This window comes from Pholis gunnellus (genome assembly GCF_910591455.1).
Source record: "Pholis gunnellus genome assembly, chromosome: 18".
NCBI lineage: Eukaryota > Metazoa > Chordata > Actinopteri > Perciformes > Pholidae > Pholis > Pholis gunnellus.
In genome coordinates, this window is record NC_136545.1 from 8611790 (window position 1) to 8634319 (window position 22530).

General features: G+C 44.4%; 1 protein-coding gene across 1 annotated transcript in view; it reads left to right on the forward strand.

Moving 5' to 3' along the window:
- LOC306710633 (paralemmin-1-like) overlaps positions 1-20084 on the forward strand; it is a gene marked incomplete at its 3' end in the record, with an annotated part of 42272 nt that extends 22188 nt beyond the window's left edge. Inside the window, exons 4-9 of the mRNA XM_079179275.1 lie at positions 3325-3439; positions 4119-4140; positions 5060-5170; positions 6454-7281; positions 14264-14346; positions 20028-20084. Coding sequence (XP_079035401.1) covers positions 3325-3439; positions 4119-4140; positions 5060-5170; positions 6454-7281; positions 14264-14346; positions 20028-20084 — 1216 coding nt within the window. The remainder of the gene's footprint in view (positions 1-3324; positions 3440-4118; positions 4141-5059; positions 5171-6453; positions 7282-14263; positions 14347-20027) is intronic.
- Positions 20085-22530: the final 2446 nt, after the last annotated feature.

Below are 22530 nucleotides of genomic sequence, written 5' to 3' on the forward strand. Positions count from 1 at the left end.
AATATGACCGGTGCCAGTATGTCTCTGCCTTTCTACCTTCTGTCTTAACTACTCAATATTTTCTACAAAACCTATTCGAGGTATCACAGACACAGTATCTGACGGAGAGGATTTAGATGAGATCAAAATTGACAATTTATTCTCGTGTTATTACGAATGACTTGTATGTGAATATTTCTTAAATGAGTCTTGTAGGATGCTCCTTATAAAGCAGTGCATGAAGGAGCGGCGACGTAATAGGATTAGAAACCTGCGTCCTCCTCTCCCGGTCACATTCTTGCCCATTTTGGCAAAACCTCATTCAGCTTACAGGATGCAGAAGTAAAATCCATTTCCCGCCAGAAAGGTGGGAAAAAAAGGAAATGAGATAGGGAGGAGCGGGGAAGAGTAGCCACATATGAGAGGCCACGGGGTCCAGATATCTGCTGCAGAGTGAAAAGATATAAGTTAGGGTAAAACAAGACGGAGGGAATTTTCAATCTGACAATGTGCAGTTTGTGTGTCGGGAAACTTTTCATGTTGACTTTGCAGCCGAATGTTTTTGTCGAGTTTCGTGATTGACTTCAAGATGGCGGTTTGGTTTGTCTTAATGAAGTAGGGACAGACCTTCATTTGCAAGTATAACACCTGTAAAGTGGGATAGTGTGACCCCACCACCTGTACCCACTGTATATGAAGTATGTAGTAATTCTATAGCTGCTCTGCAGACCATTCTTCTAATCAGTTATTTCATTATCAGTGCAAGTACAGGACAGATTGATTTTCATGTATGAAAGCACACACACTTCTAACAATTCTGAGCGGGGGAACTGATAGCAAGCTAACTCGCTCCCTAAAGGGACAATACGTTCAGTTTATCCAAAAGACATATTTCTGCCATTGACTCCTCAGTCTCATAACAGTTTGCTAACCATTTATCACCATTGATTGTCTCCAGTTTGTTTCCTGTCTCTGCTACTGTCCTGATAAAGAGTCTTTTGTTTGTTTACTTGGAGATGAATTAGCTGTAGTATCGACACATGTATCACAATAAGTGAAGGAGGACACCTCACGATTTCAGACGTTATCAGCTTAATGTACAGCTTCATACTTTCAAAGGATAATAATGATGCATTAATTGTGTTGAATTCCACTCAGTTCTTCCCTAAGTCCTGTTAGCATGCATGCAGTCTTGTGGCTTCATATGTGTGCAACACCTAATACTTAAAAACCCGAAAACAAATATATAGTAATATAAGTATATTATATAATTAATACCAATTATTGATCCCCCCGTAGCCCTGCTTTCTTCCCTCTCTTCTATACCTCCCCCTCTCTCCTGTCTTGCCTTTTTCTTTTGCTTACTGTCCTTTTTCAATCAAATGGATCTCAATTCTTGTCTGGATTAGTCTACAGATATATATTTCAAGTAGTCTATTCACATGATCCGATTCACATGGTGGTGCAGCCCTCGATCCAAGGTTGGGCAATTGTTTAAAACACCAGCAAGGCTAGAGTTGAATATAGGATGTAGAGTCCGGCATTACTCTATTTATAAATAACCACTGTCATTCACTTTACCACCGCATTCATTTCTATCAGACGCTTCGTTCTGAACTACCAACAAATACAGCGTGTTCGGCTTCACCACGACACAGTCTGTATGAGCTGTAGCTGGTGTGGTGGTGGGACAATCACACGTTGCATTAAATCGAAGAACGCTCGCAGTGATTGGCTGTGAGCAAAACCACACAAATGATCCTTTTTTTTCACCATTCAGTCATCAGTCATTCAGGTACAGAAAGGATCAAATGCAGATATCACGGACTGGAGGTGTTTCTCTACTACTTGGTACTGGGTTATTTAGGTCAACACCTTTTGAGGTATTGATCAGCAATACCCAACCCTAACGATAACGGACAATGCAGTCTGAAGCTGGCTCTCTTCAGACTTGACAGTGATGTTAAATTAGCTTCCGTGCATGTTGCTGTATTTGTTACATTCTTGGCATAACAAGAGACAATACGCAGTTTATTTTTTAAAGAAATAGACTCTTGAATCATGTGATGTCAAGTAACACCGAACGACCCTGAACTGCTCTGATGATTCTGATCCAGACAATGGCCCGAGGGCACAGTTACACAAGGCCAATATTACGATAAGAGACTGCTATACTTTGTTCAGTCTTCCGATGCAAACGAGATTTCACATCGAAAGTAGTGCGTGATAACATTCAGCGGAGACAAATAACGGATCGGTGTGACAGACGCAGCCAACAAAAGCTTTTTTTCGGACCGCAGAGCAACCCAACACGCCACAGCTTCTGCGGCGTGCTGCTCTACTGCACCCAGGCCTCTCTTACAAAAGAGATCTTGAAGAACGGTGCATGGTTCTTACAGCCATCAACGCTTTCAAAACAGGTATTTTTACTGCCACAGTACAGTCTTCAGGTAGAACATCCAAGTGTCACTCCGCTGAAGAACTTGAGAAGGAACACATTTCTCTAAGCTGCTTCGGATAAACGGTCTCTCAAATGGTCCAGTCATGAGTGAGGCTTATTGATTACTGTGTTACGGTGGGAAGATTGACTGCTTGCAGCATTGTTATGGACCTTTAATATCTTTATATCTCACACACCCTCACAAAACACTGACGCACAAATTCCTCGCGTCCCATAGGAGTGCATTCTGAAGTATTGTGAGTGCTGGCAGTGAGTGAGGAAGCAAACCCCCCGGGCCTCCTCCCTGACTGCTTCCTAGTATTGTCGCTACATCCATGTCTTAGACGTCCATGCGAGCGTGCGTGTCTGTGTGCGCGTGTGTATGTGTTTGGAAGTCTGGTTTAGGTGCAGTTTTGGGAATATTACTGATGTCTCCATACGGTCCTCACCAGAAAAAAAAACCTAGCAGAACTGGTTGTATGGACACTCTTAGGACTTGTTGTATCTTTCGTACTGGTGCAACATCGGGCTGACTGCTTGAAAACACACTCAGAATTCAGCTCGTATCAGGATTTAGGTGATGACTGAGGGTCATTATGTTTTGTCTTTTAGAGATTGAGAAGAGACACATTTTAGCCAGATGTTATTCTGACCCGTGCGGTGTAAAGGCACTGTTCAGTATAACATCTGTCCCTCTGCAAGTCACATCCTACAATAAAGAGGAAATATGTTAGGGCATGCTGCATTGTAATTACTGGTAAAGACATTAGCATTTTGAGGTACACAAAATAGCAGCTTTCTTTTTTTTTCTCAGCTTCTTTGGAAATTCCTAATATTAGCCTTTAAGAACATGGCAACAAACTCCTTGATTCTTCAACTTCCTGTATGTTTTTTTGTGCTTGCAGGCTGGAGTTTGAAATCGGCACACTGGAGAACGAGGAGTCTCTGATATCAGCCAAAGAGCAGGTTCTCCGGGAACGCCTGAAAGAGACGGAGCGCTCGATAGAAGACCTGCAGAAGGTATGAAGAACATGGACTGTAGAGAACCGTTTATGAACTTCTCGCGTGCTCCCAGAGTTACACGTCGGTGGCTTTGAAGCAACGTGTGCCAATACTAAAATCATTCCGCTCTAACTGGTTGGTACTGACGTTACAGTTGTGCAATCCCCAGACCATCCCGCCTTACGGGAGTTTTTTCAGTTCTTGTCATCTGTTATCGGTTTATGGTTGTTTGAATACACTCTAATTGCATTGCTTTTTTACTCGCATTAATTATTTAGTTTGTTTTTTTGTAAGAGCAAATAAAAAGCAGTGAAAATGGCATGGAGTCTTTTAAAGACCTAGCTGCTAATTATAAACACAAGCGAGCTATAAATGACATGAATGAACTGTGTGTTTACACAGAGCAGTTATCTTTAATTGCATTGTAAAACACTGATAACTTGATAGTCAACCTGATGCAAATGTTGAAGGGGGGGTGGGGGGGGGGGCAGCACTAAAGAAGTGGTGTCATTATCATTTGCTTTTTAAACATATCTGGTTGTTTTTAAAGTAGTGAATACTGTATCTAATCTAGCATTTTTATCTAATAGTTTTTGTTATATGAAGCCTTTAATCATGATTATTTTTCATAAACTATACAAAAGAAAATATCCCCCTGCTATGGCTCATGTGGATTTTGTTCCTGTCTGTCTTTCAGAGTCTGATGAGCCATGATGGAGGTACGACACACACAATGAAAACGCACCTCTTTGGGATGATGTCCTCCTCTGAGTTATTGTTGTTTCCTAGCAGTGGGGTCCCTCTCTTTCTATTTCTGTGTGTGTGTGTGTGTGTGTGTGTGTGTGTGGGTGTGTGTGTGTGTGTGTGAGTGTGTGTTAGTGTGTATGTGTGGGGGGGGGGGATAATAGTCTCGCTGAGGCAGGAGGGATGCAGGCCAGAGCACGCTCCTGAACCCCCAAACACACACTCAGGGACTCTCCCATAGAAATATATACAGCTGCACACAAACGCACACACACACATGCACCGAAAAAGGGCACACACGTACACACACAGAGCGCGGCTCAGCGAGACTATTGTAGCTCACACACACACACACACACACATCCACACAAATACAAGGCCATGACTCTGCAGCATGCAGTCGCTGGCTTTGTCCCTCCTTTTCACCAACAAGCCCTGTAAAGCCCCTAAAGCTTTGTCCCTGCAATCACACACACACACACACACACACACACACACACACACACACACACACACACACACACACACACACACACACAAACACACACACACACACGCTTCTGCTGCATAAGCACTGAACCTTAGGGGTGCTAGAGTTGCCGTTGACACAGAAACAGAGAGATGAGGAGAGTTAGATGGTGCGTGTGTGTGTGAGTAGGTGTGTAGGTGTGTGTGTGTGGAATAGGGATGGGCAGGGTCTCTCAGGGGTGTGGTTAGTGTCCCCGATGGGGGGCTGGGCTGTACGTGTGTGTGTGTGTGAGTGTGTATTTGTGTCAGGGTGTGGATACACATCACTGAGGTGTGTGTGTGTGTACATGTGTGTTTGTGGCTCACGGTCTCGAACGTCCCCCCCTGATCATGTGTCATTTCCCCCCCTTTGCTCCTGCTCACTAGATGCCACCGGCTGCATGTCCGCCCCGCTCTCGGACCGCACGGACCCCGATCCCGACCACGTCGTCCTGGCCACGCAGCCCAGGACTGGCCCACCTGCCATACCAAGACCTGGTAAGACAGAGGGAGGGAGGAGAAGAGAGAGGGAGGGAGGGAGCGAGGGAGGGAGGGAGGACTGGAAGATTTTGGGCCGCAGCCAAGTTGGATTATAACCAGGACAAACTCACACGCACATTGAGGGGTGGACGGGCACGGATACTCGCATGTTCCCACAAAGTGCGTCAAATCTCATATGGACTTCTTAACGTAAAAGATACGCAGCCAACACAGTCATGAACTCATAACGACACACACTTAATCAGTGTGTGTCCACAGACTTTATACTGAGAAGCACATGGACATCGGGCACTAGGTCAATATTTGAATTGACTTTGGAGAACGTGTCCTGTCTCCATGTTGGTGTAATAATAACTTTTGACTACAATTCAGACAGTAGAATCAAATACATTCATTGATTTGCATTACTTGTAGTCTCCGTGATAGTATTACTATATTTTTTTAGTTTTAGACTTATCATTAGTTTTACTGTAGTATTACTACTTTGCTGTATTAACGCACTAGGGTAATCATTATTAGCTTTAGTTTTGATCCTAGAGGGTTTAAAGGGGGAAAAAAACTACTTTTTGATTGTAAATGGCAATCTGTTAAGTTCATTATCTTCCATGGTTGTTTCATTGTATTCAGTTGTGCTGACCTTGCGTTGGGGAATAGCTCTACAACATAAAAGCTCAGCTTTCAGGGCAGCGTGATGACATTGTGCTTACGACTTATCTGCATTAAGATAAAAGCTTCTACATCAAAAGACGAGTGTAAGAACAGAATCAAACCTTTTAATATATAATAACAACAACTGAATTACTGCTGAAGCAAATGTTTTTATGAAGTTTCCTTTTTTTCGAGAGTGACCGTGTGAGGACTAAAGGTGAAATATTTGATTGGCAGACTTTAAGCTGTCCCTAATATAACGAGCTAGATATTTACTAGTGACTTAATCACACAAAATACCTGTAGCTGACGATAGTCACATCTACAGTAAACTTACAGTGAGGGAAAGTTAGGTATTCTTATTTTGTGTTCACTCGCCTGCATCTGTAGTTTGCATCACGAAAAGGATAAACATTTCGTGTTGTACTAATTACACATATAAGAAACATATATTGCAGTTGCAGATATTAGTTTATCAGAGAACAGTGTCCTCATCCTCACGCTTCACTCCCTCCACTCCCCCCCCACCCCCACCCCCCACTGGTACCCCCCCTCCCCCTTCACCTTTTACTTCAACCCCCCCCCTCTGCATCAACCCCTCCCTGTCTCTCCCCCCCCTCCCCTCCTAACAGCATTGTTTGCCATGGAGATCAACGTGCAGCATGACGCGCAGACCGGCGAGCAGCGCATCCTGTCAGCCAACCGCGTGAGCCCGCTGGATGCGGCGTCGCGCGGCGTCAAAGTCTACGACGACGGCAGAAAAGTGGTCTACGAGGTCACTTCCTCCGGGGGCGTCTCCACCAGCACCATGGAGAACGGCTGGAGCTCCGCGCAGGTCGACCAGCTGATCCAGCGAGCTGCCAGACCGGTCGTGCAAGCGGGAGACGGCAGCAAGGGTCAGGTGACGGTGACCCCGGCTGCCCCGCAGGCTTACGTCTCCCCGGAGGATGTTGACGATCTGTCTCCGCCCTCCTGCGCCCCGCCATCCGTTCCTTCAAGCCCACCAGCCCAGGTCACCCTCCAGAGGGAGGCCCGCCTTGGCATGATGCCCCCCGCTGCTCCCATCACAACCCAGCCCGGCACCTCAGCCCCACCGGGCGGCGAGCTCCACTCCCCAATGCAAGCCAGCGCAGAGCACCCAGTCACCATGGTGTTCCTCGGCTACCAGGACGTCGAGGACATGAGCGAGAGCAGGCAGCTGCTAGGTTTCGACGGCGCAGTGAAGGCCGAGGTGGTCCTGATCGACGACGACGACGAGAAGTCGCTGAGGGAGAAGACGGTCACTGACCAATCCATCATCGACGGCACGGCGGCTGACCTCGTGTCGGGGCGGCCGGCCACGTCTGAGGCCGCCAGCACGGAACTGTCATTCGACGGCCGCGAGCCTGACAGCAGCTCCTCGCCCCCCGCCAACCCCGACGCCAACACGGCCCCCCCGCCCGGCCTCACCCCCGCCACAGGTACAGACAAGAGGAAACGCTGCGAGTGCTGCATCCTCATGTGACTGAATCTTCTCCCTCTTCCAACCCTTTTATTATTACCCACAACACCCCTCTCTTCTCCTCTGTCTCTGGATGGCTACTAACAGAAGCCCCGCCTTTCTCCTCCTCCTCTGGACTCTGATCGGCTGGCATGCACACACACACACACACACACACACACACACACACACTCTTGACTGACCTTTGACTTTTTACTCCGTTACGTTATTACCTCTACATCTCTGCTGTTTCGTTACTCTCTCTGTCAACATGGAGGCTCTGCCTTCACGCCTCCCATCTCCTCAGACAACACAGTTTATTTCATAACTTCAAATTACACTGGAATTTAGCTGTTATATTAATTAACAGACATACAGATGGTGTAATTTGCTGTTGTTGACAAACAGCTTAAACCAGGTAATATATAAAACTATTCTCAGTGGTCAATAACAGACAATGCCATGCTGTCTAACCAACCAGTATGTTTGGACAATCAGCCAGATCGTCACCTTTTAATAAGCCGGTTTATAAAACATTCAAAAAGACAGTCTCAGTAATTGTTTTTAATCTCTCAATTCAGTCACCTGCCACTTCCTTTTCCTCTCGACGGATCCTCTCCTGTTGTCTCCAAACATACACAGACGCACACAAACAACCGCACACCCAACCTACAAACTCAAACAACCCCCCCCCCCCCTCCCTTCCTTGTACCGACTCTCCCTGACCAGGGTGGAGAGGAGGGTACTCGTTGCCTTGGTTTCTTTATGTGCCTCTTCATTCTTCCACATTGATAGTCCTAACAACAAATTAGAGATAATTAAAAGTTGCCATTAGGCTTTAATTTCAGTTTGCCGTTGTGATCTGAACTCTTTTTTTTCTTTCTTTTGTTTTGAAATTTAAAAGGCCATTGAATTGTTGGGACGGCTGTTTCCGTGGGAAATTGAGGTTTTTTTTAACATTGTAGTTCATAGTAACAGGACTCTCTCTCTCTCCTCATCTCTCTCACTCTCTCCGTCATTGTGTCCATTAACTCCAGCTATTCCACTGCTGAGGCCATTTCCTCCTATTCTAGTAATTCCTAACTCAACAGCCAATAAGAAGCAGTGGAACACCTTTTGGCAGCCAGTAGGATCTATACAGCCAACATTTCCAGTGTGTCTAAAGGCTGTAGAGCACAGGAAGCAAACGGCAGCTTAATGAGTACACTGGCAGCGAAGGAACACGCATTTCCACCTCTGAAAACAAACGAGGGTTACTGCCACTAACAGCAGGGCACAAATGTTTGCGTAACGAATACTTAAAAACACTACCGTATTACTAAATGAATGGGAGCTGTGCTCAAATGAGCTTTTAGAGAAAGATTGTGTCTTTTGGTCCATTAAATTCCCTTTGTCGCTGCAGATGGCGACCAGAGATCCATTATACTCTTTCCAATTCAAAGAGACTGAGAACACTGCCAGCTCATGCTGTAGTCACCAACCAGGCCATCGTTTACAAGGGTGCTGCAAATAATGTGGCCTGGGTGTCATTATTACGTCATATATATATATACATATATATTACACTCTAGGTCATTTACTTGGCTGTTTTTTTAGAAAAAGCCCTGAAAAGCAGTAATCATCCTCATTCCATTGAATAATGATGGATGCTCTGGAAGGCTGTTTGCTTCATTTCTTTGATGTTACATGGAACAGAGATGATGAAGATGCTTTAATAGGCATCTGGTGAATGGATTTTCGAGAGAGTTAGTGACTCCACTTTTCCACTGTGCACGGCAGAAGAAACACCTGTCGTTAGAGTGAGTATCAATAAAGTTATATGGGCCAGATGTGTGATCGAAGAAGATGTCCGCACATTTACAAAAGAGGTTGGAGAGGCCCTTCAGATTCTAATCATGTGATTTGGTGTTGTTTGTGTGGCTCAGGTGTGTATCATGGGCCGAGATGTCCTTGGCTCAAATCCAAACCTGGGTCCTAATATAATTTATTTGCATCAAAATGTTTTTACTCATCATCATGAAAAAACAAAACGGTGGGGGGGGGGAGAAATGACAGCTAACACTTCGCTAACCTAACCTGAAGAGCCTCAACAGCCTTTTTTTTCAGAGTGCGGTACTTTTTCTTTCTCTCTCTCTCTCTCTCTTCAGCCATGTGTGTTTGACAGCTTTACTGGCCTCGGACGTTTTGTAAAGAACATATTTCTATGCACTGTGTACTAACTCTGATGATGCTCATAAAAAGAATGAAAGGCCGTCACAATATTCCGTGGCAACAAAACGTATATTTCCAGCATTGAAAGGTTTATGGGTGAAGCAGTCCTCTCCTTACACGGCCCTGTGCACAGCTGTATCCCACCTCTGAGCTGTCCTGTCGGAGCGGTCCTGTGCTTTAGTGTGATTGGCCATAACTGCTGCTGTCACTCAGTCCAGCTGTGCTGTGTGACTGGCCGCCGCCAGGCCCGGCCGGGGTCTCGTTTCCTGTGTAGATACAGAATGTAAATACGCTCTATATTCTATTTAGTGACGATTTTATTTTCCACATCTATATAGAGATCTAGAAGTAATTCTGATTATTATGGGTACATTGTTTTTGATGTCCTGCCATATGACGACTGTATGAGTGCACAAACGCGAGTTTGTATATTTTCATTCTCTTAACTTCACTGCTTTGCTGTGTGTAATCTCACAATTAACGCCCACACAAACTTGTCCTCCCTCTTCTGACCACCACCACCTTCTCTGAACTCTTGGCGGCTGCTACCGTTTCCAGACGCGCTGCGGTTTGGCCTCGAAGGCATCCGAGGCATCTTTAAACATTGTGCAGAGGCGGGACCTTAAATAACCATACCATTGGATTTGCATGGTAGCCTATTAACCACAACACATCAGATTTCTCTTCGCCACGACCTTTTTCCAAAGCGTGACGCACATTTTCACACTTTACACACTTTTTCCCTCGAGGCAGCCATTGGTTTCCATTCATGTAGGTAAAACATTAACATCTGTTTGACTTGATTTGCTTGAGACTGGTAATTACAATTTTTCTTTTTTTATCAAATCTAGTTATTGTTGAAATTCATCTGCAAAATAACTGTTTTACCAAAACAAGTACTGGCAAATTTACATTATCCTCTTAACCATGTTTATTCTCTTGGTTTAAATTTACCACAACAGATCTCGTGGGGAGAAAAAACACAGAGATGGTTCTTCTGAGTTCTTATTGTCCCTCATTAAGTTTATCTCCAAACTGCAAATCTAGTCTGGGGACAATTACTAACGTCATCCCGTTCAGTGTCCCAAATCTGCCAAAACCTATTCTTTGCATGAATGTTTGGTTTTCAAGATTGAGGAGGCTATGCAGATAAGTGTATTCTCAAAAGGTGTCATGTTAGTTTTTCCCCGAGGTGTAATGCACACACATGATGTGCAACGGGGCAAAGAAGCACTGTTTGACAACAGGAAGTACAATCAATCTCAAAACACATTAAAAAAAAAACGAAGAAGAAGAAGAAGAAAAGAGTACGGCTGAGTTCTAGTTAATGGAGCCTGACCAATCCAGTTAGCCTGAGTGGGTTTGTGTGCGCGTGTTTTTGATGTAACGCAAGGAGCTGTACGTGAACAACAGACTAGTTTGAGTTTACCAGCCCCACTGCCACGCCTGCAGTACTCCTCTCAATCTGTAGGGGTCTCTCTTTTTCATGTCTGCCTGCCCTCACGGTTGTATGGACTGTTAAAACAAAAAGGAGCCATTTTCTATTGTTCACACTTCTCTCTCTTCCTTTCTCTTTCTATGGGTAAGACAACTCACTCTGTCTCATTCTTTCTCTCTCTCTCTCTCTCTCTCTCTCTCTCTCTCTCTCTCTGATGTCTGTATCCTCTCTCTATCTTTGGTCAATAAAGCTGAGTTTCTCCAGTGCCCTCCTGCCGTCTCTTGCTTGTTGTTCTTTCCATCTGTCTCTAACATTCACTTTTTCATTGGCTGCTGACAAAGAGAACACAAGCTGTCCTTACTTATCCCCTATCTGTCTTAATACCCACTGCCACTAACAAACACACACACATTTTACACTTGAATTTAGGTGATACTTTGTCCACTTTGTCACATAAGACAAAAAAAACAGTCAGGTAAGTTTATCAATCACTGTTTTTAAAGTTGCGCCACAAACTCACGAATGAAAATCATTCAACTTTCTGTCGTACAGTTTATGCCCAATATAATAAATATAACACTTATGTGTCAAAGACTGAAGTGCAAAACTAAAGCCCCTGTCAGAGTGAGTTGGACATTACATAATTGCTGCTTTGATTCACTCAGAATATTTTGACAGTATTAGTTTCATAATTTGTACTAGATTCAGGTGGCAATAGTCATGCAATAGATGCTTGAAAACCAGTTAAATAAAACAGTAATGGAATGCAGAAAATGTCAAGTTATTCATTAAGTGACAATGTGGCCTGATACTGAAATGTGGATAACTCTCAAAAGAAGGTAAACTGCTAGAATCAGTCTGCATCAGTTAGACATATTAAAAGACAGAGTAAAGGATGGCTGTACAAGGACTTGGATGCAGTGCAGAGTTTGTATCGTAAGCGTTCTCTCTCAGTATGCCTAGCCTCTGCTCATGAGAAATTGCTCTAATAATACGGCAACGTTCCTTTTGGGACTCAAACTGTGTCTGTGGCGTCTAATGAGTTTACACACTGCACAAAAGAGGGTTAGGGGCATAGGAGGGTTAGGACTTGTGTAGGTTAGGAAAGCAGCTGGTGCTTCAGGAAGGAAAGTAGGAATATTGACAGATAAACGGCTCCATAGATGGCTGGATCAGTCTAGATACACCCATGCAGTTTAGCAGGAGCCCCGAGGAGCCCCCCCTGGTATCAATATTAGGTATTGCAATACATCCTTTCACTGCATGCTCACTCCTCTAACATCACTGATACCACTGATACAACGCCACACAGCAATGAACAGAGAGGACGACAAAGAAAAGCAACGTGCCTACCACACTGCACATGTACTGTATGAGACTCATTCAAAGGCACACTGCATGAACACGGAGGAGGCCGCAGCCTCGTTCAAGGACACTTTCAAGGATAACGTTCACACATGATGGTGTACTACATACAACACACTGTCCACGACATCAGCATCTTCTGAGACCACAGACAGATGTCGAGATTTATTTTGCATTTAGCAGATGCATAATGTCATCTATCTGTTGATGGTCTGCGTTTAAAAACAACAACAACCCACACATGATCTGGAGAGGGCAGCGACACAAACATGACGCACACTTCCCCGGAGGACATAATGCAAGGTGATAAATGATTATGTTACAGACGTCATGACAACCAGCATCTGAAAACAGGACTAACAAACACACATAGACACACACACACACACACACACTCTCTTCCTGCGCAGAGGATGGGTGTGCTTTCCGTGATAATAAGCACTAATAGAGTTATCTTTACACGATGACAGCCTGGTGTCTTTAACAGAAACCATGACTGCAGATCATTATTACAACCTCTCACGCGCACACACACACACACACACACACACACAGATACAAAGCGTGCTCTCACTGTAAGCATGCATCATATCTTTGTCGTTCGGACTCAGCCAAAGGAGATGCAATAATCAAAGTCAGGGTTGAATAACACAGCTTACTTCTTGACCTGGTAACGTTGCGCACGGTGGTTTCACTCCTGTAAGTTAAACTTCGATACAATAGGACGGTAAATTTAAAGCAAATCCTGAATCACAACATCTCATGTGTTGTGGGAGTAGTTTTATTACACTACTACCACTGCTGATGCTACTGCTACTACTACTACAGCCACTACTACTTATACTAATACTAAAACCAATGCAAATATTGACACTTCTAAGGCCATTATTATGTCCTCTTTATGAGTGTTATATCATGAATACTGCAATATTATTAATAATGGATTATTATTGCTCATGAATTCAGGTTTTATCAGCATTTGAATTTTGGGTAGTTTCATCCAAGTTTTATAAACTTTTACGTTTTATCTATAAAATGTCAGTCTGCAAAGTAACTATAGCTGTTAAATACATGTAATGGAGTACAAATTACAATAATTGTCACTGAAATGTATAGCTGAAGCATACAGTATAAAGTGGCAATACAAAAGCATATTACACATACCGTAAAACTGTAAATTGAAGTACAGTATCGTACAGTAAATGTACTTTCCTTCACTGGCCACTCCTACCACACTTACTTCAGTACCGTGACCCTGGCAGTAGTAGGGTAGTATAGTAGTAGCACTTGTGACAGTGGTGAAATAGCAGCTGAAGTAGTATTGGCAGTGGTAGGATAGTTAAAGTAACAGTTTGACAGATTCATGTTGATATCTTGTACTCTGACAGCGGTGTTTACTTCAGCTGCAGTGAGTCTGGGTGTCAGGAGGTTGCAGATGAGATATCAAATGAACTTGACATCTCGAAATGGAACTGAGTCAATAAAGCAGCAAAGAACAGAGTCAACAAGATTAATTAAAAAAAATAAAAATAAATTACAGCGAGAGAGTGAAATGAACACTTAATATTTAGTTCATGCAGAAACAGTTGCTCTGGTTGCATTAAATATAATTATCACGGTTATGATAACTCACTGGTTTCCAGAGTGACAGATGATCATAATGTGAATATAACTAGTGCTATGCATATCATCATATTCACAGGTCAGATGCATGTTAGTGTCAATAGCTTTTCACAGCGACAGATTTACAGATGGAAGACAGATGGATTTTCATGTTTTCACAATTGCAGGATTACATATTCCATATTGTTGGGGTTCATGAAACTCCTTCAAAAACAAGCTAGAAGGCCCAAAAGGTCAGCCACTGGTGCAAATGAATATGAAAGGTAGATGATGATTAACAATGATGACAAACGGTTTCAATAACTCAAATCTTCTTTTATCATAGGTTACGGCAAAACGGGGGTTACCGTGATAACGGCAAATGGGTATCAAGCTCCCATTCCGACCAGGAATCCTCATACCGCCATGGTGAGTAGTCTCTATATGTGTACATCTGATGGTGCAATTCTTAACAGCAGAGTTCAAAAAGCAGATCACAAGAAGAACAAGACAAGCACAGAGTAGGAGAATGTGGACAAGTTAGGACTGAGTTCTCCTCAACTGGAAACATCTGTACCATACAGGTTCTTGTTATAGTGCATCGTTAGCAAATTCAGGCTGCTAATTTGAAGCTATGTGCATATAGAACGTCTAATGTATAATCCCCCCCCAAAAAATTCACAGATTGATGACTTCTACTATAGTTAGTTTAGTTGATTATGCTTTTGGAAATTCCTTTTGTGTCTGTGAATTGCCAAACAAAGAGAGAGAGAGCATAGTGCTCCATAGTGCCCCACAACAACATCACCTACAATCAACCGAAGTACAACTAAATGCAAGTGACACAACTACAGTATCATATTAGAGATTGTTTTTTTTTTGGAGCAGAAGATATGATTAATGTGTTTGCTTCAAGTGAGATAATCATTGGGTTTGTGAGTTCAGGCTGCTGCTCAGAGTACTGTCTGTACTTCCACATGGACGGCTTGTGCTGAATTACATCTGCTGGGGCGGGGGGGGAGTCCACAATGTTTCCTCTCTACAGTGTCTCGATAATATCTTTTAGAACTACCCATTGTATTTATGGAACCCAGTAAATGTAATATGACCTTATGGGTATTCGTATCTACTGTGGTTTCAATTGAATGTTCCTACAGGGAGTTATATTCAATCATGAAGTGTAGTGAGTTTATAGTGACCATATACGTCCCATGCAATATATTTTGTTTTCTATAACTTGTATATATGGATTTAAGGATGTTTTGGCACACAGTAGCCATGCTGTAATACGTATCTATTTATTCATGTACATCGTTTTTTATCCATATGTTTATTGTTTTATTTGATGAAAAGGGTTGGTGTCCTTCTCATTTTCTCAGTGGTGTAAACAAAGGGAGGTCAGATACTTTAGTAAATGTAGCAAAACTACAGTACAAATACATATCTCATTACCAGTAAAAGTTTTATGTCAGCAAGTATTTAAGTATTCTTCGCATAATGTATTCAAAAGTAAGACTACTTCTGAAGAATGGCCCCATGAGTGTTATTATTATTATTTGATCTTAATCTGTATAATAGCCTAGCATACAGTACATACGGTGGGGTAAATGCTACGATATTTTCTACACCCAAAAAAGAAAAACACTGGACCATCATGCAATTATGTAGCGAACTTGACTTGACTTTATGCGTACAATCCATAGTTCCCCTTTAAATGGAGCGGGAAAGCATTCAAGTTGCATGAAAATAATTGCATTCAAGTCGAGTCTTTAGGTGACTGATGTGCATTTGGGCTATGTGGGTCAGCTCACTGTTCTGGAGTGTTCCGAGTTTGTTTTTGTTTGTCCAAAAAGAATGCCACCTGCGCACATTCGACTGAGGGAAGGTAGCCTCGAGCTGGATGTGGGGGAACAGAGAGAGGTGGGGTACAGAAGCATGGGGGGGGGGGGGGGGGGGGCCGCAGTCAGATTGTTTTGCAGCTGAATAAATGAATGAAAGGCAGTACGGCGGTAACCTGATCCGTCCGGGTCGGCCGCATTGTGCTTGGCTGGCGGCTCGCGCTGGTGGCTCGCTCTCTGATTGTCTCTGGAACGGGACAGAAAACACTCCCGGGACCTCGCGAGCCCTGCATTATTCAGCGCACGTGCCTGAAAAAAAAAAAAAAGGAGAGCGAGAGAGAGAGAGAGAGAGAGAGAGAGAGAGTGACGGCGAGAGGATAGAGGGGGGGAGAGGTAGAGGGAGGAGTGAACCGCCGGTTGGAAAAGCTGGCGCGTAAAAAAAAAAAGAAAAAGGAGCTCAATGTCATCCCGGAGCCTGCCGGTACCGTTATTACTGCTGTAGAGAGCGCGCGGACACCAGTTCCTCTACTTCTCCTCGTCCCGCCGGCCGGTGGTGCAGCCGCTGCGGCCACGTTTGTCTCCCCTCCCTCCCGCGGTGAACGTTGAAGGAGAACAAGACAATTAGGAGAGGAAGCAGCAGGTAAGGTTAACGCCTCCGCCGTTAAAACCTAATCCCGGTTATTAGCCGTTTAGTCGGCCGCAGGGAGCTCCGGGAGGGATCAGCGCTTTGTGGCTGCACATCTTTTCCCCGCACAGGTAGATTTGAATTAAAAACAAAAGTAATGCTAAAAAGAAAACGCAATAGAAATGTGATTTAAACTTAAGTTGCAGAAGGAAAGGAAGGGGCTGTCGGTGAAAGTGTAACGTTAGTTCATAGGTGCGTCAGTTTGGGGTCCATTCGGCTTTTTTGTGTGTTGTTTGCATTTTGACGGTGTTTTTCAGCTTTTTGTGTGTGTTCTTTGTACGTGTGCTGGTTAACAACAGATAATTATAATTACACTGATTGGCTTTTATTAAGTGGTGAGGACACAGGATACTGCACAGAGAGAGAGAGATCCAAAGGAGGTTAGTGGACCAGGCTGATTGCTGCAGTATCGTCTCTATTTTTCTGTCTCTCTGTGCTCCTCCTCCTCTGCATCACTTTAACCTAGATATCGAAATGACCTTAACCTGCATCATCCACACACTGAATGACTTGGCAGAGACAGTCGGCAGAGAGACGGTCTTGTTGGTGCAGCTACATGTTAACTGGATTTTTTTTTTGCAGTTTAGTTGCCCATCCTGTTTTGGTAACGTAATGTAAATGCTGAAATAAAAAGCACTTATTACATATACTCAGGATAACATTTTTTTTCAAAAGCATGAAAAGTAGAGGCTGTCACAGAGTAGCAGTCAATCAAACCGAAGAGAGAGAGAGAGAGAGAGAGAGAGAGAGAGAGAGAGAGAGAGAGAGAGAGACAGAGCTGGCTCATGCTCAGAACAAACCACCTGAGGCCAGACTTCATTTGTTTGCTCCGGATTTGTTTGTGTTGTGTTTTGGATCTTTCTCTTCGCCTGTAGCTGTTGCCATGCAACTTGCAAGTCTTTTGATTGACAGCGTTCATGTTCAACGAGGGATGGACATTGCTGGATGTAATTGGCTGGTGGTCTTATTTGTGATCAGAGCATCAGAGGCATTTTTTGTAGCACAATGTTAGTCATTTGCTGATGAATAAACACATTTTGGGTCAGGTAATCAAATCCAGATATAGGCAAACCAACTCACTTCGACCCTGTTTTCCCACCGATTCCCAATCATGCTGATTGATTTTGACTTTGCTGTGAGCGCAGCTGACCGGCACAATATCAAAGAGGGGGATGCAGGCCCCAGAAATCAGAGGTGTCTCTTAGAATAAAGAGACTTCAATTCTGTTTAATCTTGGACTTGACAGCTTTTATTTATTTTTGCATAAACAGCAGCCCCCGTAAGACAGGCAAACACATCCACCTGCCAAGAAGAAGCGAGGAGGCAGCCTCGCGTCAGATCTTTTTAATCAACGTGTCTCATTAAAGGGAGGACAGTGTGTCTCCTTTTGGGTCAATATTGGGAGCATCAACAAATCTGTGTCAGTAAAACAAGGCACAGAAGCTCCATAGTGAAGCCACCGATGCTGTTGAGGGTTGAACTTGTTTCTATTGTCCGCGCTCTATTTCGAATCGCTCCTCGTCCGTGTTCTGTTTTTCCGTTTTTGTTCGGTCACCATTTGGGATTTACCAGCTGGTTCTGGAAATAACGAAGCGAAGCAGCAAACTGCCAATTCAGACGAGAGCGTTTGCCAATACCTCTGCTGGGCCGGGGGGGGGGGGGGGGGGGGGGGGGGGGGGGGGGGGGGGGGGGGGGGGGGCAGAAAACTCCCAGCCAGCTCCCCCGTTTGATGAGGTAGTCAATGACAGGAAGTACCTGCCACATACTGAATGTCCCACCGTCAGTGTAGCTTAAGGTTTCTGTGTGTTCGTTCAGTCCCTGTGTGTGTGTGTGTGTGTGTGTGTGTGTGTCTGGGGGAAGTACGTTTTCCGTCCCCACCCCTCTCAGCACAGCGGACTGTGAGAACATTGACAGGAACAACACACTTATCAACCATGTCTTCTTCCTCCAGACCTCTCCCTTTTCCCAGAATACGCACACACACACACACACACACACACACACACACACACAAACACACACACACAATCACAGGTTACATGAAAGATGTGTGGCTGATGGTGCTAAAGCTCGGTGAGCTACGAGTACACAGGAGGTGAAAAGGGGAATGAGGTACGTGATGAGAGAGGCCGACGTGACGGCAAGAAACAATGAGTACAAGGAGAGATGAAGGGCAGTGCAGGTGTGTGTGTGTGTGTGTGTGTGTGTGTTGGGGGTAGGTGGGGGCGGGGGATGTAAGGCGAGTGAGGGTAAAAGTGCGGGAGGGAGGTGGAGGAGGGTGCTAGTAGGAAGTCTGTTCAGCCTCGCACAGCTCCAAGTGTTGTTGACATTAACCGGCCGATGGCCTTTCAATGGCCGATCTGTCGATGGGCCTCCGCTGGCCGTCTTCCAGGAAGAGAGTGATACTCCTCCTCGTGTTATTGGATGAAGTCTCAAACATTACAGTTAAATCGGCGCTGTTCAGACGCGGACACTACTGTCACAGATACACGATTTGTGGTTTGATTGAGTACATAGTGGATGCGCAGTATGCCGCGGCCTCTCCGTTAGCAGATGTAACGAGCGTGCTATCAGCTGACGATGAGTGGACGACAGGAACAGGAAAGAAAACTTGTGGCTTTGGGTGTTTGTCATTGGAAATCATGTGAGTGCCCCTCAGGCCAGCTATAACACTGAGCCTTGAAATGCAGCGTTGTCAACAAAGCCTCCTCATGTTTGTGCACGTATGAAGTAGCTGGGATTTATTATAAGTTCTTTAGGCTGTGAATGACACTTCTTTTCTTTTCTATTTTTGTTTGTCTCATGGGACTGGATGGCGGGACACAGCTGTGTCTGTGTGTGTGTGTGTGTGTGTGTCTGAGTTCTTCAGGTTTATTTCTGGTCATTTCTTTGATAATGCAGCAAAAATGAATCACCGTCACAGCGAGACGAGAAGAGCGCATTGGAAGAGATGAAGAGGCCCCTTTTAATAAGTGCCTAAAATGCCTTGGTCATCATCTTAAACTGTGAAAAGTTTGGATTCCTCAATAATGAAACCATTAATTATGTCCGAGGAAAAGGAAAAGCACTATAATTAATTCCAGCTGAGTCTGTGGCACGAGTGCTGTGATTGGGTATTCAATCAGGGATGCTTTTGGTGTTGTCTCATAGTCAAACTGAATTGTTTCACTTCATTATTCAGTCTGTCGTGTTTATTATTGTTGATCAGGAGGGACGGAAATTATCACCCGTCAACTATATCGCCACTTGGCACAGAAGCTCCTGTAGAGCAGTTGACTCATCGTTAGTCATGTCAGTCAAAGAAACATGCAGAGCTGCATTGACACCGTCCATGCTTGTTTGGAACACATTGTGGCTCCGGCACAGGACGATAACTTCCTCATTCATTCTGCCTACAAAGCTCTAAAATGCTCCGCTAATCTATTTGGTTGAGTGTATCTTCCACAAGGGAACACACACTCTTTTTTCTGCCATATTATTATTATGTCACTTTGAAAATGACAATGAAAGAAAAAGAAAAAAAAAAACAAGGTCACATTCCACATTCTATCATTTTGTCCAGTGTTTTTGGTGTGTTTGTGTTCCAGAGAGGAAGAGAACTGAAGGGATGCAGGAAACGTAACAATGCAACCCGGGCCATGTGATGGCCACCCTTACACAACCCCCCCCCCCACCGCCCACTATTGTCTGCCACATCCACCGACTATTGTTGCGCCGTGCAACAGAAGTCATTCATTTAGCACAGAGCGAAGCACAAAGCACCTGCTAGCACGAATACCGTGTTCACAACAAAGACACAAAGCAAATGCGACTCAAGAACACGGGGAACGGGACGTAATTGAGAAAAATGCCTTTGAACGGAACATCCTAACTTTTTAAAACTGCAAAAAACAAATAATTGGCTGATGCTACGAGAGAGCTGCATTGCTTTAATTTTTTCAGAATAAACAAGGAAGAGTTTGATGAAATACTAAAGCAAAAATGTTATCTGTAGTTCCGGGAAGTCGGGAGGGAGGGGGACCTCTAATGTGTTTTGGTGGTGGAAAGCTGCTGAAGTCTCTTTATCGCATTCCAGCGTCAGACTGGAATGTCAGAATGCTACCTGGGCTTTAGGTGTTACTGAGTGTGTGTGTGAGGGGGGGGGGGGGGGGGGGGGTGGGCGCCGACACCTGTACGGATGGCATCGTTTCTTATTCCATCTTGTCCATGTGAGAGCCCCCAGCCGAGCAGTGGACCCTCAAAGTCGGGTCATTTTTAGGAAGTGAGGTCATGTCGGCCAACCGCTACTTCTTCGGGGGCTCGAGATGTCAAGAATTTGTGGTTGAGGTTCAACCATCTGCTTCGCATCTTGTCTATGGGAAATGATCCATATAACATTTTGATCCAATTCTAGTTCCCTATGCCTTAAAAAAATAAATAAAAATTGCTCTCTCAACTTGCCGAATGACATTGAAGGATTTGCCTGCGCGTTGCTGGAAGCTCGTCCGATACAAGAAATCCTTAAGTGCATCAGTAGAAGATTAGGTAGCTGGAGTGAACGAGAAAAAAAGAAAAATAATAGATTGCAACACTTCATCACAAAATGATTCCTGGAATGTGCTCGATGTCTCCGACTGTAACAGAAGAGGTTAGCTGAAGGTTAGCGCTACCATTCTGGCTCATAACTCAGTCAATTAAGGTCAACTAGAGGTGAAGTGATGAAGGGTTAAGTCCTGGAGCTGAACCAACTTTGTGTGAGTTATTTGATTTGCAATCATTTTGATGATATGCACTTTAGGAATTTACTGGGGGGGGGGGTCAGTAGAGACATGTTGTTTGTACAGTGGTAACAAGCAGAGACATTGAATTTAAAGCTCATCAGCAAGTCTTACTTCAGGTCATGTCATCCTAACTCTCTCTGGTCACGTGTTTGCTTTCTAATAACACAAATATATATCTCTGTTTTCACCCAGAACGGTTGCTGTATTTCAAATACCGTCTCTGGGAACGAAGCATGATCTCTATAAATACTGCAATAGTCAGGCTCAGACATGTTTTCTGTCACCAGGCTGTGTTCTTCCTGTGTGAAGCCTCCGTCCTCCCGCTGTCTAAATACTGCAGGCTAATGAGCCGGTTTCCGGAAATAGACAGGTGATTAACAGAGAGGCAGAGCAGTGAGCTAGTTAATGCCATAAGCGAACACTGGGAGGAGGCTCCGTCTCTTAGGACAACGGTGCTAATGGGCTTTCTAGTCTTTTATTGGGCTGCTCGGGCTGGGTCATCTCTTGCCAACGCAGCTTCAAAACACAGAGCCAGGCGAGTCTTGAGAAAGTGCCAATACTCATCAAAACGACTATTCCATTTCAATGTAGGTCTGTTATTATAAAGCGCGTTAGCGTAGGCGTGCAATCTAAATGTGCTGCCTTCGGTAAATGATGTTGTCCAGTCAGCCACATGCAGGGATAACAAGTCAGCTAATTACTGCGGCTGGCTTGCGCGGGTGTGTTTTTGGGAGGTTTAGGTGCGTCAAAGCCTTTCTAAACATAGCCAGCTGACATGAGTGAGTATTGTGTTGTAATGAAAGTCACGGATCAAATCTCTCTCCACCCTCAAACTAACTTTGAAACTGATGATTTGAGCTAATTGTTGGCAACATGATATCATCATTTATGGGTGGTGCGTGTGATTGGCCGATGATGTTAATGATGCCGATTGACCGCCGTGGTCGGCAAACGCATTTGTGATGTATCTTAAAAAAGGAAATCCAATGCATTTATTATACACCGTGTTCAAATTCTGCATGACACTAATGGCCTCTTTTCACTCGAAGAAAGCTTACACGTTACCTTCCCGGATCTGGATTTTGTTCCGGACCTTCAGCCCATTGGCCGGTGAGCCTCGCTGTGTGGTCTCTGCACCGACAGTCCTGTGGGACCAAATACTAGAAACGGGCCGCTTCATGCTGGGAAAGGATTACAATTATATGCTCGGTGGCTTCTTCTTTCACTCACAGGCTCACATACACACTTAAACAGCCACGACCACATCCTCGAAGGCCTCAAACTCAGCCAACCATGTGCCCCCCCCCCCCCCCCTCCTCTAGAGAAGATT